General features: G+C 36.0%; 1 protein-coding gene across 1 annotated transcript in view; it reads left to right on the plus strand.

The window, feature by feature from the left end:
• The window catches only part of LRP1B (LDL receptor related protein 1B), a 1,719,891-nt gene that overhangs the window by 1,039,708 nt on the left and 662,364 nt on the right, over positions 1–17,819 (plus strand). The window contains exons 12-13 of the mRNA XM_081815486.1: positions 4,779–4,901; positions 16,695–16,835. Of these exons, the coding sequence (XP_081671612.1) occupies positions 4,779–4,901; positions 16,695–16,835 (264 nt within the window). The remainder of the gene's footprint in view (positions 1–4,778; positions 4,902–16,694; positions 16,836–17,819) is intronic.

Consider the following 17,819-nt stretch of genomic DNA (forward strand, 5'->3'; position numbering starts at 1 on the left):
GGATTTTTATTTCTTCCTGGTTCAGTTTTGGTAGTTGACACATCTCTAGGAATGCATCCATTTCTTCCAGATTATCTAATTTGCTGGCATAGGGTTGCTCATAATATGTTCTTATAATTGTTTGTATTTCTTTGGTGTTGGTTGTGATCTCTCCTCTTTCATTCATGATTTTATTTATTTGGGTCATTCCTCTTTTCTTTTTGATAAGTTTGGCCAGGGGTTTATCCATCTTATTAATTCTTACAAAGAACCAGCTCCTAGTTTCGTTGATCTGTTCTACTGTTCTTTTGGTTTCTATTTCATTGATTTCTGCTCTGATCTTTATTATTTCTCTTCTGCTGGGTTTAGGCTTTATTTGCTGTTCTTTCTCCAGCTCCTTTAGGTGTAGGGTTAGGTTGTGTATTTGCTATATACTTTCCTTTTAGGACTGCTTTTGCTGCATCCCAAAGATTTTGAACAATTGTGTTTTCATTTTCATTTGTTTCCATGAATTTTTTTAATTCTTCTTTAATTTCCTGGTTGACCCACTCATTTTTTAGTAGGATGCTCTTTAGCCTCCATTTGAGTTCTTTCCAGCTTTCCTCTTGTGATTGAGTTGTAGTTTCAAAGCCCTGTGGTCCAATAATTTGCAGGGAATGATCCCAATCTTTTGTTACTGGTTAAGACCTGATTTGTGACCTAGGATGTGATCTACTGTGGGGAATGTTCCATGGACACTAGAAAAGAATGTGTATATCGTTGCTTTGGGATAGAATGTTCTGAATATATCTGTGAAGTCCTTTTGATCCAGTGTGTCATTTAAAGGCTTTATTTCCTTGTTGATCTTTTGCTTAGATGATCTGTCCATTTCAGTGAGGGAGGTGTTAAAGTCCCCCACTATTATTGCATTGTTGTCGATGTGTTTCTTTGCTTTTGTTATTAATTGGCTTATGTAATTGGCTGCTCCCATGTTAGGGGCATAGATATTTACAATTGTTATATCTTCCTATTGACTAGACCTTTTAAGTATGATATAGTGTCCTTCCTCATCTCTTATTATAGTCTTTGGTTTAAAATCTAATTTGTCTGATCTAAGGATTGCCACCCCAGCTTTCTTTTGACATCCATTAGCATGGTAAATGGCTTTCCACCCCCTCACTTTCAATCTGGAGGCATCTTTGGGTCTAGAATGAGTCTCTGACAGACAGCATATCGATGGGTCTTGTTTTTTTTTTAATCCAATCTGATAGCCTATGTCTTTAATCCAATCTGATAGCCTGTGGGGCATTTAGCCCATTTACATTCAGGGTAACTATTGAAAGATGAATTTAGTGCCATTGTATTGCCTGTAAGGTGACTGTTACTGTATATTGTCTGTGTTCCTTTCTGGTCTATGTTGCTTTTAGGCTCTCTCTTTGCTTAGAGGACCCCTTTCAATATTTCCTGTAGGGCTGGTTTGGTGTTTTCAAATTCTTTTAGTTTTTGTTTGTGATGGAAGCTTTTTATCTCTCCTTCTATTTTCAATGACAGCCTAGCTGGATATAGTATTCTTGGCTGCATATTTTTCTGGTTCAGTGCTCTGAATATATCCTGCCAGTCCTTTCTGGCCTGCCAGGTCTCTGTGGATAGGTCTGCTGCCAATCTAATGTTTCTACCATTGTAGGTTAATGACCTCTTGTCCTGAGCTGCTTTCAGGAATTTCTCTTTATCTCTGAAACTTGTAAGTTTTACTATTAGATGTCGGGGTGTTGACCCATTTTTATTGATTTTGGGGGGATCTCTGTGCCTCTGGGATTTTGATGCCTGTTTCCTTCCCCAAAATAGGGAAGTTCTCTGCTATAATTTGCTCCAATATACCTTCTGCCCCTCTCCATCTTTCTTCTTTTTCTGGGATCCCAATTATTCTAATATTGTTTCATCTTATGGTATCACTTACCTCTCGAATTCTGCCCTCATGATCCAGTAGTTGTTTATCTCATTTTTCCCAGCTTCTTTATTCTCCATCATCTGGTCTTCTATATCACTAATTCTCTCTTTTGTCTCATTTATCCTAGCAGTTAGAGCCTCCATTTTTGATTGTACCTCATTAATAGCCTTTTTTATTTCGACTTGGTTAGATTTTAGTTCTTCTATTTCTCCAGAAAGGGATTCTCTAGTATCTTCCATGCTTTTTTCAAGTCCAACTAGTATCTTTATAATCATCATTCTGAACTCTAGTTCTGACATCTCACTAATGTCCTTATTGATTAGGTCCCTGGCAGTTGGTACTGCCTCTTGTTCTTTTTTTTTTTTTTTGAGGTGAGTTTTTCCATCTTGTCATTTTGTCCAGAGGAGAATAGATGAATGAGAGAACAAAATGTTATCTGGATAACAATGACCCCAGAAAAATATACACTAAACAAATCAGAGGAGACCCAAAACCAGGGGGAAAAGAAAGGGAAAGAAAGAAAAAAGAAAAAAAAAGAATATGATCAAATATGATCAGGTTGGTGAATAGATCAGTGCCACACACTAGATTTTGGGTGTATTTTGGTCTGTTAGAAGAAACTGCCACCCAAAATTTTAAAGAAAGAAAAACTTACATATGTACAAAACTAAGGGTAAATACGATGAAGGGATGGAATATGCGTGTAAAGATGAAAATTTTAAAAGATTTTATGAAAGAAATTGAGAAGTTGGTTGAAAAAAGAAAGAAGAGAATTTAAAAACAAACCAAAAAAAAAAAAAAAAGGAGAGAATGTGATCAGGCAGGAGACTAGGACAAAGCCATACACTAGAGATTTAGGGTATATTTTGGTCTGTTAGAAGAAACTGTGTCCCAAAATTCTAAAGTGAGAACAACTTATATAGATACCAAAAATAAGGTTAACTACTATGAAGGGATAGAATATGACTCTAAAAGTGAAAAATAAGAAAGGTTTTTAAACAAGGAATTGATAAGATGTTGGTTGTAAAAGGGATAAAGAAAAATTCAAAAAAAAAGAAAAAGAAAAAAATTAAAAAAATTAACTTTGAAAAACTAAAGAATCAGGGGGGAAAAAGCCATGAATTCTATGTGCTGTACTCCCCTAGCGCTGGAGTTTTGCTGTTCTCATTGATCAGTAGACTTGGTCTTGGCTGGCTGTTCTTGCTGATCTTCTGGGGGAGGGGCTTGTTGCCTTGGTTCCCAAATGTCTTTGCCGGAGGCAGAATTGCCCCGCCCTTGTGGGGTCCGGGCTAAGTAATCTGTTCGGGTTTGCTCTCGGGACCTTTTGTTCCCTGCAAGCTTTCCCTAGGGCTTTGGAGGCCAAGAGTGAAAATGGTGGCCTCCCAATCTCCGCCCCGGAGAAGCCGAGAACTCGGGGTCTCGCTTCTCAGTGTGCCCCCAGAGAAAAGCAGTCAATCACTCCCGTCTCCTGGTCTCCGCCCACACTCCGTGCTCACCCAGCCTGTGACCGAGCATTTCTATCTCTGGCACATGATCCTGTGTGAAGTCTCCAAACCCAGCAGATCCCTGCGGTGCGCTCCCATGTGCTCCTCCCGGGGGAGGAAGGGGAGTCTCCCCAGATCTGCCGCTTGTTGGGTCCCTGCTGGAAGAGCAGTGGCCCGACTGTGCCACGGATCACAGTTTATGGCAGCCCTGAGCTGAGAGCCCGCGCCTCGGCTCCATCTCTGCAGCTGGCTTCCCTGCTCCAATACCTGGGAGCTCTGCCACACTTAGGTACCCCGGTCTTTCGGTGACCCCGAGGATCCTGAGACCACACTGTCCCAGCGAGGGTTCTACCCGCCACTTAGCCACTGGAGTGACGTCCCTCAGCAGAGCAGACTTCTAAAAGTTCTGATTTTGCACTCTATTGCTCTGTTACTTGCCGGTAGCGGCTGACAGAGCCCCCTCCCCCCGCTATCTATCTTCCCGAATATCACCTCAGTTTCACTTCTCCGCACGTCCTACCTTCCAGAAAGTGGTTGCTTTTCTGTTCAGAGAGTTGTTCCTATTCTTTTCTTTGATCTCCTGTTGAGTTTGTAGGTGTTCAGAATGGTTTGATCCCTATCCAGCTGAATTCCTGAGACTAGACAAAATTTAGGTCTCCACTCCTCTGCCATCTTGCCCCTCCCCCCAAAATATTTTGATTAAATCAATATTCAAGAATCTGAATGTTACTAAAATAATGATATACAATTTAATCCTGTACATAATATGCATAGCATATTCAGAACACCTAAGTATCCTATGAAGTATTACATTTTTATTGTATAATTATGGAATAAACATGGTTATATCTGGAAACTATTTAAAAAGTCTCTACAGTCCTTATTGGGAAAAACTTGAACTAAGCTTCATTATTCTCTGAGTTTGGAAATTGTTACTAAAACTTGAATTATTAGCTTCCTTAGCTTTCAAGTGTATTTTTATTTTTCATAAACATAGCAAATTTAGTTTACTTCTCAGAATAATGGAAGGAAATGATTATATACTTCAGGTTGTTTCTTCTGATCTGATTCTGCTGTCCTAGACAGACATCATGTCCTGTAACCTTCCTCTCTTCTGGTGCTTATTTGCCCACATACCTCTATTTCTTCTGATTAACGTGCAAATTCCTTCTATTTCCCAGCGCGTCGTATATTTTTAAATGTTTCCGAATTTTATTTAGGGTTCAGTAGGTATCCTGACTACATTAATGAATATGTAATATACATATGCATATATATGCATATATTTTTATGCCTACCTATGTCTCCTAGAAAGAATATGAACCTGAACTTGCTAACTTTGGATAGAATCAGAGTTCTCTGACATATTCGCTTCCCTACTCTTGCAGGTGACAATAGGTGCCGAGTAAATAACGGGGGCTGTAGTACCCTGTGCTTGGCCATTCCAGGAGGCCGAGTATGTGCTTGTGCTGATAATCAACTTTTAGATGAAAACGGGACAACTTGCACATGTAAGTTTTGTTTGTTTGTTACATTCATTGATTATACATGTCTTTTTGAAGAAGAAAAGCAGATGAAACCAAAGGAATTAAAATCAAACTTGGAAAGAGAAATTCAGATAATCACTTAGGTATAATCCTCTTTAGGTTACAAATAATTAACTGAATTAACCTATATAAAAAACAGTGAATAATGATGAAGTTTTCCAGAGCATTTGTGACTGTTGCGTAATAGTTCACTAATAAAAAATATATATATCTATAAAGTAGTTTATATATATTTATATATATTATATATAAGCTTATATATATAGTTTATATTTATATATCTTATTTTTATATATTATATATAAATAGTTTAGTAATAAAAAATATATATATGCCACAGAAGAAAATATTTCATAAAATTGTTAAAGACCTTCACCATTAGGACAAGCTCAGTTATCTATCTTTGTTGGTGAAGAGAAAAGAGAGGCAATAAAGAGACTTAGGGAAATTCTAGACTTTATCAAAATACTGAATTAATTGGATTGATTGACCTGGATTAAAGGCACTTTATTAACTTTTACTGACCTTCCTCAATTTACTGCATCTTGTTATTCCAATGTGACCCTTTTGAAGTTTATTCTCTTTATATACATCAAGTCCCTTAACCATAGCAATAGGACCCATGCTATGTATGTATTGAGTACTATAGAAATGTTTCTGGGATGATTTGATCTTGAATTGCATGTTATTCATGATTCTTCAGAGAAACAGAACTAATAGAATGTAAATATATAGAAAGAGATTTGTTATGAGGACTTGGCTTATGCAGTTATGGAAGCTGACAATTACCAATATCTGCAGTCAGCAAGTTGGAAACTGGGGAGTACCACTGGTGTAGTTCCAGTCTGAATGCTGGTAGGCTGAAGACCCAAGAAGAGCCAGTGTTTCAGTGGGAGTCTGAAGGCAGGAAAAAAAACAATGCCCCAGTTCAAGGCAGTCAGGCAGGGAGAATTCTCTTATGTACAGGAAGGTAGGCTTTTTCGTTCAATTCAGGCCTTCAATTGATTGGATGAGGGCCACTCACCTGCTTAATTTAGTCTACAGATCCCAATGTTAATCTCATCTAAAACACTCTCACCGACACACCCTGAATGATATTTGACCAAACATCTGGGCACTCTGAGGCCTACTCAAGTTGACACATAATATTAACCGTCACAAATTATTAAATAATACATAAATAAATGCATTTTTCATCAATTATAATGATTGTTTCGGGGAAGGCAGAAGGAGAAATAAGTATAATAAGATTTCAACTTATCTGAAATGTTTTATTTCTTCTGAAGAAGAAACAATGTGAATAAGGGATTTTTACTAATGATTTAATACAAAGTAACATATGAGAAATATACAGAAAAATTTAAGTGAAAAATCCACCCATTATGCCACTATTCAGCAATAAACAACTAAGACATTTTCATGTTTTTCCTTATAATTATATATCCCTGGAGGTTATTATATTTTACTACTACTAATAATAATCATATGTAAAATTTATTGTATTCTTATGTAGGATGTGGGACTTTATGATAAATTTTCATGGTTCTCATTAGCCCTTACAATAATCATATAAGGAAGATACTATTATTACTTCACTTTAATATTCAGGATGTAGACTTGAGGGTTAATAACTTTCATAATTCACATAATTAGTACATAAGGATTTAATTCCCAAATTATTTTATTTTGGAGACGGAATTCTTAGTTATGTTGCAGTTTTACACATTTTGGATCATACCACAGTATCATTTACTTTGTGCTTTATTTTTATTTAATAGGAGCATAAACATCTTATCATGTGACTACATATTCTTTGTAAACATGATTTTTAAATCATTTATCTCCATTTTCTACTTGATGTTTGGTGTTATTTCTGATGGATTGTTATAGATATGTGTATGTTTCTTTACTGTTTATGATCCCTTCTGTATTTTACCATATAGTCCATGGTCAATTTGTTACATTTTCTTTTTTAAGCATTTGGAATAATACCACCAGTTTTAAATTCTATTATTATTTTGAATTTTAACTATTTGAGATGAGGACTTTGGCTTCTATTCTCTTTATCTTCCTCAATTTCATTCCTTATAATTTAGGATTTCTGACAAGGAATATTATTTTGTTTTTTTGTTTTGTTTTGTTTTTTTAAAGATTTTATTTATTTATTTGACAGAGAGAGACACAGCGAGAGAGGGAACACAAGCAGGGGGAGTGGGAGAGGGAGAAGCAGGCTTCCTGCTGAGCAGGGAGCCCAATGCAGGCCTCGATCCCAGGACCCTGGGACCATGACCTGAGCTGAAGGCAGATGCTTAACGACTGAGCCACCCAGGCGCCCAAGGAATATTATGTTGAATCATTAATCAGTAAATCTTTTTATAAAATGTTTTGACATGTATAGCTAGTTTGTTGATCAATTTTATAATATTTTCTTTTAGACATGACTCAGTGTTTCACTGGTTATATTGCTTAGTATTCAAACTTTAGTTCCTCATTGTTTAATTATTTATTTTCACTGATGTTTAGGATAGATAAAGTAATTTCTTGAAGTTGCTTCTTCAAGAAGAGCACAAAGACTGTATAACTGTGGAGTTCCTGTGTTTTCTAAACAGGTTTCCTTTGCATTTATATGTGACTGACAATTCTGGATATTAATTCTTGGCTAAACAAAAATTTTCTTCAAAATTCTGGAAATACTATTTAATTTATTCTGGGGTAGTATACTTGAGAGTAGAAATATGAATTTTACTTCTCTGGGCATTTTTTTTTTTTCATTGTTAGTAGGGTTTTTAAATTGTCTATTAAGACAATTCCTGTAGATCATAATTATCTGAAGTATACTTTCTTTGAGTCATCAGGTGGTTTCCTTCCCTTGTTCTGTAGTAGTATTTTTTAATTCATATCTTGGTTGGTTATTTATCATCAGAAGGGAAGAGATCTATCAAGATCTATAGTTTTTCAGATACAAAGCATTACTTTGAACAACATAAAGTCTTTCTGGTTGTCTGCTAAGCTAAATCTTATCTTGGTTATTGAGAGAGAGAAAAGGTATAGTTTATATGTACATTTCCTAGTTCAATTTTTAGTATCTACCACAGATTCATCTAAAGTTATTTTTCTGGTATAAAATGAAATTTTTTGCTATCCCAGATGAATAATTCTGACATTTTGAACAGATGAAATGTGTGTGTATGCATGTGCACACACACACAGACACACACACACAGTAACCTTTATGGACCCCCACCCAGTGTTATCCTGCCTTTGCTCTACCCCCAGATTGCCTCTCAAGGATGGAAGGTACCGGCGCAAGTATCTCCTTTTTTGATAGACGCAGACCTTAGAGTGAATGCTGCAGGAGCAAAGGGTCTCTCTTTTTACCTAAAGATAAATAAGCTTATTCAATTTTTAATGGTATAAGTTAGAGAAGCTTCTGGCTGAATATTTAAATCTTGTTCTATTGGTCTTGCAAAAAAGTCAAAATTCCCTTAAGATAGTGTCAGTTGAATGATCAAGAGGCTGAGTTTTCAAGGATCTTGTGAGTTTTTATCCTTCATCTTAGTTTTCATAGTGGGAAGTTGGAGGGAGAGCGTATACATCAGATATATCTAGATGGTTTTTTAAGCTTGAAATGTTCTAATTAGTTCTTTAATTTTAATTGTGTGAATCATAATTATCTGGATCATTGACATCCAAATTATCTTTCCTATTTCCTTCATTCTATGCCCCATTAAAAATTTATGGATTCCTTATGAGTTGACAAATCTATATCGATACTGATATAGAAAAGATACTGACCATTGGATATCTTTGTGTAAATAAAAATTGGGTGACTTTTGGCTTTTAAGGAAATACTATACACAATGTTGGTCATACAGTTACGATAGGAAATTTGTTATTATGACTGGACACATATGATTATGCATCTGGTGAAAAAAATTTTTCTGTGACTATTGGTGTCTTTCTAATATCTACAATTCATTGATGATGTAACTCCAGTGCAATAAAAAGAGATAGGAAAGAAGATTATTTTATGTATACTTGTTACACTAAACAATGTTAAATCAACAAAACCATCTGTGTTCTTATTTGGGAATTTGTTGTTGCATTTGTCTGTTTGAAACTCTACTATATCTTTAATAGGGCATGCAACTTGCCAGGTTTCTTTCAAATGTAATGGGAAAAATCATGAGTAAGCAGATAATAACTCATTTCTTACAAACAATTCATAGTGTGTTTATCTAAATTATTCCAGTTCCTATTCCTTTAATGGCAAAAGTTTTTTAAGGATGTTAGCCTTCAGACACATAAAAAAATGCTCAACATCACTTGTCATCAGGGAAATACAAATCAAAACCACAATGAGATACCACCTCATACCAGTCAGCATGACTAAAATGAACAACTCAGGAAACAACAGATGTTGGTGAGGGTGCAGAAAAAGGGGAACCCTCTTATACTGTTAATGAGAATGCAAGCTGGTAAAGCCACTCTGGAAAACAGTATTGAGATTCCTCAAAAAAGTTAAAAATAGAACTACCCTACAACCCAGCAATTGCTCTTCTAGTATTTATCCAAAGGATACAAAAATAGTGATTCGAAGGAGCACATGCACCCCAATGTTTATAGTAGTAGTGTCCACAATAACCAAAATATAGAAAGAGCCCGGATGTCCATCAACAGATGAATGGATTAAGAAGATTTCATTCTTCATAAAGAATGAAACCTTGCCATTTGCAATGACATGGATGGAACTAGAGGGCATTAATCAGAGCAAAACAGGTCAGAGAAAGACAAATACCATATAATTTCACTCATATGTGGAATTTAAGAAGCAAAACAGAACAACATAGGGGGAGGGAAAGAAAAATAAAATAAGATAAAAACAGAGACAGAGGCAAACCCTAAGAGACTCTTAACTATAGGAAACAAACTGAGGGTTGCTGGAGGGGAGGTGGGTGGTCAATGGGGTAATTGGGTGATGGGCATTAAGGAGGGCACTTGACATATGAGCATTGCATGTTATATGCAACTGATGAATCACTAAATTCTATCCCTGAAACTAATAATATACTATATGTTAACTAAGTTGAATTTAAATATTTTTTTAAAAGAATACGTTAGCCTTAGTTTTCAGATGAGGAAATTCAAGTGCAAAAGAACTACAAATAGAGTTCATGGTTGCAGAGTATGGTATAAAACAAATATGAGCATGCCACTAACTTCTCATTAATGCTGATTCCTCTCAGCTTCTAATTTAGTTCAGGCTACATTACAGTTTTCTGAACTGATTTCAACTGGATTAACTCGGTAATCTGAGTTAACAAGCAAAACAAAAATACATATTGCAACCACTGAGATATGATTGTCCTGGTTCCAGTCATCCTCGTTGAATTGACATCAAATGAACAAAAACCCAATGACAGTTGGTCAGACCAGAAGTAAACACGAAAGGTTGTGTCTCAATGAATTTGCAGCATCAGGCTGTGTCAGAAGAAGCATTCACCCAGCAGAAAAATATTGGCATGCTACGTGATTGATTAAGGATGAATTCTAATGCTATGCCTGGAAGGAATCAAGAATGAGAGTAGGCTGGACTCTTTGTCCTTGTGGATCTTGTGTGGCATGGGCAAATCCTCAATGAGAAATGAGACCTAGTGTAGCATAGTAACTTGGAACTGACCACACTGGAGAAGCTATGTAAAGCCAGTTGATCAATTATCAAATGAGTTTTTTAATTTATTTTGATGCCTTTGTGGGGAAAAATACAATATACAAAACTAATAAATGAGAACATGGATAATCCCAAGAAAGTAAGTTAAGCTCCTAAAAAAAAAGATAGTCATTATTTTTTTTTAATAGCAAGATAATTTTGTATAGAATAATAAGTCAGTAATTCTTTAAATTCCTCTTTAGTGGCCTGAAAGAATAGACAGAATTTTCCAATGTGCCTTACTCCCAAGAGAGCAACTTAAAAATATTGATCATCCAAGGGTAGCATTGCACAGTTATATGTCAGTGGTACTGTGACCTTCTTTACCTTCTGGAACACCAGATATATTCCTCTGTGAAAAACAGTGCTCCACTATGGCTAAGCCATTTATCTGTTCAGCTGTGACAAGCCTTATGTTCTAGGAAATATGCAATCTAATGTGTAGTAAAAAGTTTAAGGCAGTAAAAAGTTTAAAAGCTCCATCCAGATGAATATTTATGGCCTTCTGTGCATAGGAACCCACAGAAGATTATGTACCACTTAGGTTGGCTGCTCAGAAGACCACTCTATCTAATGAAGGTCATCCCGCTATGATCTAAAGGTGAGAATTCAAAACCCATAGCAGCATTTTTCACATTGCCTTCCTAAATAGGCAAGCTTATATAAAGGCATCAAAAACACTGCAACTTCAAGTTTTCTTTTAGGTCCTTTTGTCTTCCTGCTCAAATAAAGGGATAGTTAGAAATTCTCCCCAAATACAAAATCTGCTAAATAAACATATCCTAATGTAAAATGTATAGGGACCATAGGAAAACTTCATTTTATTTGTTGTACTAGGACTCATGCTTTTATGACTAAGTAATCATAATTTTGATATGGTCAACAGCAAAAACATCAGTTGACAGAAGAGACAATGATTACTTTAGATACATTACCACACTGGGATTGAAAAGGAGAAAAGCAAAGTGACAAACACAGATACTTGTTCATGGGCACCACAGCTTATTAAACCAAGGTGAGGAACATATGTATTTAGTTCAGTTGCTGAGCTTAGATCCAAATCTCAGCTGATTCCAAACTAAAATAAAATAAACCAGTTTATTAGTAGGGTTTTTCCCCTTACTTCATTATGATCTGGACATGAACTCCAGCAATCCCCAGTTTTTACTGAAAAGTAATTCTAGAATGCATATTTCCTTTTGCAGTGCTTGGAAGAGTCATGTGGAGACCTTCTAATTTCAATGTTCTAACAGCAGGTATCATAGGATGTTTGAGACCTGACAGTTCCTTGCCGGGAATGTTATGATTCATGTCATTTCATTTTTGATCCTGATTAAATTAAAGGATTATTTATTACTTTGTCAGCTTTCTTACTGGTGAGATCATGTTGTAATATTTTTACTGGAAGTGGCCCTGGTGGTAGAATTATGGGTTTTGCATCAGTTTTCAAATTCACGGTGCAAAGCACAACCCTAAAGCAAAGCTTGCAATTCTAGCACTTGTTAATATATTGAAAGCAATCTATGTGTCTGCTCAACACCCAAGTGCTGTATAGGTTCAGTCACATTAAACATTGGAACAAAGTCACATACATGGAGCTTTTCCTATATGTTCACTTTTTTTGGTGTTGGGGGGGACTTTATTACTCTTTCTGTTTATCTATATATGGATCTTTTCCCCTTCAATTAAACTAACTTCACCCGTGATCTTGGGTGCTGGTAGAAGACTATTAGCTTTTGAGCCACTTGAAGTGATATTGTTTTCCTGAAGTATTTATATAGTCTCCAGAGAAAGAATTTCTCACTATAATAAATGGCTGTAATGTACAATTATGTCTCTACTAATTCCAGTAAGTTAGGCAGCAAGTATTTTTTTAATGTCTACTCTATGACTGGTTCTATTCTAAGTATTATTCTGTTCTGTATGTGACGTTGTCCTTCCTACATTCAAGAATTCCAAGTGGAAACATTAGATGTATAAAAATTATTTATAAAATGATTCCTTTATAGAGGTTTGTGCAAGGTATACAGAATACTATTCTTATTTTTTCTAGGTGCTATTAGCTCTCTTATGTGATACCGAATATATTGGCTTCATCATCTCATTGATTCTCACAAAAGTAGGTAGATTGGCTGGCCATAAGCTGGGGTGTGACGGTAAATGACATTGCTGCCCAATTTCACAGAGTTAGGTCAATGCTTGGAAAAAGACCGTGCTTTTTGAATGTCAAAGCTACCATCTTATCCAGATTATCACTTATCATATTAAACATTTTCTTGATAATGGACATTGCTAGCTCAAAAATCATCTGTCTTCTCTCATTACAGATCTTGCACATACCTAACAGTGTTATGATAGCATGGTTTCTGTGTGACATACGACTGGTTACATCTGGAAGGCTTGGGTTAGGACTAGAAAAAACCAATGATGTCATACGCCTTGAAAGACTTTGGAAATCAGAACCCAGTATCTTTTTTTTTTTTTTTTTTATTTGAGAGAGAGAGAATGAGAGACAGAGAGCATGAGAGGGAGGAGGGTCAGAGGGAGAAGCAGACTCCCCGCCGAGCAGGGAGCCCCACGCGGGACTCGATCCCGGGACTCCAGGATCATGACCTGAGCCGAAGGCAGTCGCTTAACCAACTGAGCCACCCAGGCGCCCTCTTTTTTTTTTTTTTAATATTTACTATTATGTCAAAAATTCTGAAGGGTCTGAGATTCTACCCTAGGCAAGCTAACATGTTAACTTGTCAAAGATTCATAGATTCTGACAGAAGACACACATTTCCTGGATCAGACACAGAAGGTTTTATTACTCATGTCACAGCAGGCAGCATGAGTTTCATGTTCCTATCATATGGGGGCAGTGCATAAGCAGGTCTAGGTGAATGCTGCACCCACAGTGAATTTGTATTCACACTAAAGAACCCAAGCTTGAGTCTGCCAGAAAATCAGCCCAACATTTGCCCCGAAGGGAGACATTATCTTTGCTATTTTGGCCAAGAAAAAAACCTGCTCTCTGCTCTAGAAGATGGCGTTATCTGTCTTCCAAGGCTGTTAGCTATATAAGCATCCTTGAAAAAATGTCCAGAATAAAAGCTGACACAAGACACATGGAAATGCCATGGAGAAATGCCTCTTGCCCAACAAATTATAGGGCCTAGAAGACTTGCAGACACATTTTAAAATGTCAAAGATATTCATATATGTTTCATTATATCTGCTCTTACAGTTATAACCAATGTCTAACTGCTGTTACAAATTATAATGGTATTATACTAATGACATTGATATAGACCAATATCAGCAATAAATATAAAAAGTGAAATTATCTCAAGAAGTTGGCTCTATTGGTTTTCAAACAATTGTCCTGTCATGAAAAATGAAAATGGAACTTTGGACATTGTCATCATGTATTTTTGAAAATTGCCACCTGTTTATTAGCAAATATCACTTAAAAAAACCCAACAAATCGGAGGGGGAGATGAACCATGAGAGACTATGGACTCTGAGAAACAAACTGAGGGCTCCAGAGGGGAGGGGAGTGGGAGGATGGGCTAGCCTGGTGATGGTATTAAAGAGGGCACGTTCTGCATGGAGCACTGGGTGTTATACGCAAACAATGAAATGTGGAACACTACATCAAAAACTAATGATGTAATGTATGGTGATTAACATAACATAATAATAAAAAAAAAAGAAAAAATTTTGTTAAATAAAAAAATAAAAATAACCAACAATCCACACATATTTGAAACTATGTTTAAAACAAGTTTGGAAATTTTGCCTATTTGCATTCTTTCCATAATGATCTAAATGTCACTTGAAAAACATTTAGACTCTAAGCAGACTTAAAGAGCTTATCTCCAAATTGGTTATGTTAAAGAATATTTAGTTTAAAATATTAATTTTGTGGGGGGTAGTTTTTCTTTCCGTAGACATCTTGCTCTTCTTTAATATAGATGTAATTGTTCAAAAGCAGCTATAATTTCACTCTTGTATATGGATATCCTTGATCATTTCTTAAAACTGTCAGTTGGGTTTATTCGATCAAATGACCATGTGAAAGCCAAGCTTTTTAAATTGGTGGGACTGTTATCAGAAGGAAAAAAAAAAAGATGGTTTCTTGAGTTTTTCAATCCCCAGGCTATAAAATAACTGAATTTATGTAGCATTTCTTTGAAGTCAACTATAGAGAGACTAAAGAAAATCTTAAAGCTGAACTTAAGTTCAGAGGAAGCAGATTACATCTCAAATCAGGTTTCTTGTCTGACTGGATTTTTTTTTTTTTTTAACTGAGAGATTGTTTACCATTAGACGTAATCATTATAGAAAGAAATTAATCAAAATACTCTTCATTAAATGCCTAGTTTTAAGCTGGGCTTACATGGATTCAAGGAAGAAATTATACCACCCTCAAAAATCTTTGGGTCCAATTGAGCACACTTGAGACCCAAAGTAAGGAAAGTTTGCATGTCATCAGTGATCAATTCTAGAGATTTTGAGAGGGAAGCTCTATCCTAGAAAGACCTAGACATATCCCAATGTACTTCCACTTTGCTTTGGTTACTATTCTCCTCCCAGTTGCTGCTATAAAAAGACATCCTCAGGTTGAATAGGAGACCCAGTGATCTCCCCTTTTTGTTTTTATATTGTTGTCATTTCCTATTTGGGACTTGTTCTATATAGATAACAATTTACAATTTTTATTATTATTATTATTCTTATTTTTACTTTCAAGTGACCTTACAGAAATGATATCATTAGAGAAATTGCTGCTTCAGCATTTTGTTATTGAAAAGGATTAGAGTTAAAAAGGGAGACAAAATTACTATCAGTCCCTACATACAGTGTCTGCTTGTCTGAGAGGGGATAGAAGAGACACAGGCTTACCTTTGTTCAAATTGAATATTTCATTTACCCTTAAAGCCTTAAGAGTCTAGATTTAATGGGCAGTTTTTCTTTTCCAGACACAGGAACCCTCATGCCTTGTGCCTCACTGCATAACTCTCTGAAGCAGATTCTCCACAGTTATGGTTCAAGAGTCACATTCCCTCTTCCGTTCTTTGGAGCCGGGGAAATACAAGTATTAAAGGAGCGCTAACACAAAGCGTTCTAGAAATGCCTAATATATTTTCTCAACATCCCTAATTATTGGCGTGTATATAGGTTTTGTGACAGTTCATCAATCCAAATGAGTTATCCGAAATGAAGGTCAAAGCCATCAGGACTGGAATAGAAAGAGTGGCTTTTGTTTCTCTTAGCAATAAACCAGATTTTGATAATTCAACATATTTTTCAGTCCATGAAACACAAATTTCTTTTAACCATTGCCCCATATTCCTGTCTCTTTGTAGACTCCTATGAAATCCACTCAAAGAAAGCAAAAATCATCATCATAATAATAGCACTTTCAATTTGTGAATAAATCCCAATCAACTGAATTCCTAACATTTGATTAGAGAATATGGGGTATATAGAGAAAACACTGCCTAGAATCTGGATGTATAATGAGATCATTTTTTATTAACTTAATACTTCCATGAATACCTAACCAGAGCTGAATTTTTCTCCCACTTGCAGACCAGCAAAGTTAAAATAACCATCATGGCTCTGTTCTTGCCTTATTTTTTCACTTTGATTAATTTGGAGTGTACTTGTCTGTAAAATGGAGGTAGTAAAATTTTTTGCCGTGCCTACTCTATAATGGGTCATGATGATAATTGAGATTATGAATGAAAGCCCTTTAAAAAGTAAAACTACACACTTAACATGAATATGAGGTGGTATTATGATATTATTGTTGGTATTATTATTTTGGTGACAGTTGTTTAAAATAAATCTTTAAAATTCTTAGTAGAATAATTATTGTCAGAAAAACTTAATTTTTTTCTCCTTTCCAGGGATGGTTGTCACTGCAATGTTAAGATATTTTCATATTTTCTTCAAAATGAAATGAATCAGTATTTTTGTTATTAAAACAAAGCTGATGTTTTAATGAACTGAATATAGCTAGTATTGTTCATATGTCTTTTTTTTTTTAACCGTAGTTAATCCTGGAGAAATATTGCCTCACATATGCAAAGCTGGAGAATTCCGCTGTAAAAACAGACACTGTATCCAAGCTCGCTGGAAATGTGATGGTGATGATGACTGTCTAGACGGAAGTGATGAAGATTCAGTAAATTGCTGTACGTTCTCCTTCAAGTAATATTTCAGTTCCCTGAGTCTTTTATTTGTTTTTTAAAGATCTTATTTATTTATTTATTTGAGAGAGAGAGAGTGCATGCACGAGCAGGGGGGACGGGCAGAGGGAGAGGGACAAGCAGGTCCCTGCTGAGCGGGGAGCCCCACGCGGGACTCCATCTCAGGTCCCTGAGATCATGACTTGAGCCAAAGGCAGATGCTCAACTGACTGAGCTACCCAGGTGCCTTCCTTGAGTCTTGTAGCGTGGAACTATCAAAGCAGTTTGTGAAATCTAAAAAATATCTGATAAAAATTGAACTTAGGTTTTTTTCTCCCCCCTCAGTCATCCGTTTATATAGAGTAGACTTTAGACTGTTCCCTTGCATGGTTTTAAAGCGCTGCTTTTCCATCTTTAATATTATCATTTTGGTTGCTCCAGAAGTTCCTTCTTCCCTCTTCTATGCTAGCAATACCTCCGGCACCATTGTCAGAAGGTTGCTATAGGAGACCCTTTTGGATCTCTGAATTTAAAGATGTGGAAAATCAGTTTAAACTCCCTCAAGTCAGAATTGCTCGTACAGAAGGTCACGATCCACTCTATTGCTCCTTGGCAACAGAGCCTTGAAGAAGATCCAAGGAAGCAAACATGGGTTTGGAACATGTTATTACTAACTTCACTGGCTCCGTACATGGTAGGAGACACCTATGGGGCACTCGGATAGAAATTCAAGGTTTGATTATCTCCCCTTTGGCTTCTATTTAGCTGTTTATCATTTCCCACAATAGGAATAGTTTCATGTTTCTGGTTGGGATAAGGAATTGTCCCACATATGTGGAAGGAAGACACTTTGAGAAACACATTAAATAATGTTTTTTTTTTTTTTACATTTTAGTATTTCTTTACTTCTGAGAGATGGAAGGGGTATGATGGGGGAAGGGCACACAGAGGCTTCAGTTGTATTTGTAACATTTCTTTCTTTTTTTTTTT

The sequence above is a fragment of the Leptonychotes weddellii genome, chromosome 3, assembly GCF_054177405.1.
Source record: "Leptonychotes weddellii isolate Sample4059 chromosome 3, ASM5417740v2, whole genome shotgun sequence".
Classification (NCBI taxonomy): Eukaryota; Metazoa; Chordata; class Mammalia; order Carnivora; family Phocidae; genus Leptonychotes; species Leptonychotes weddellii.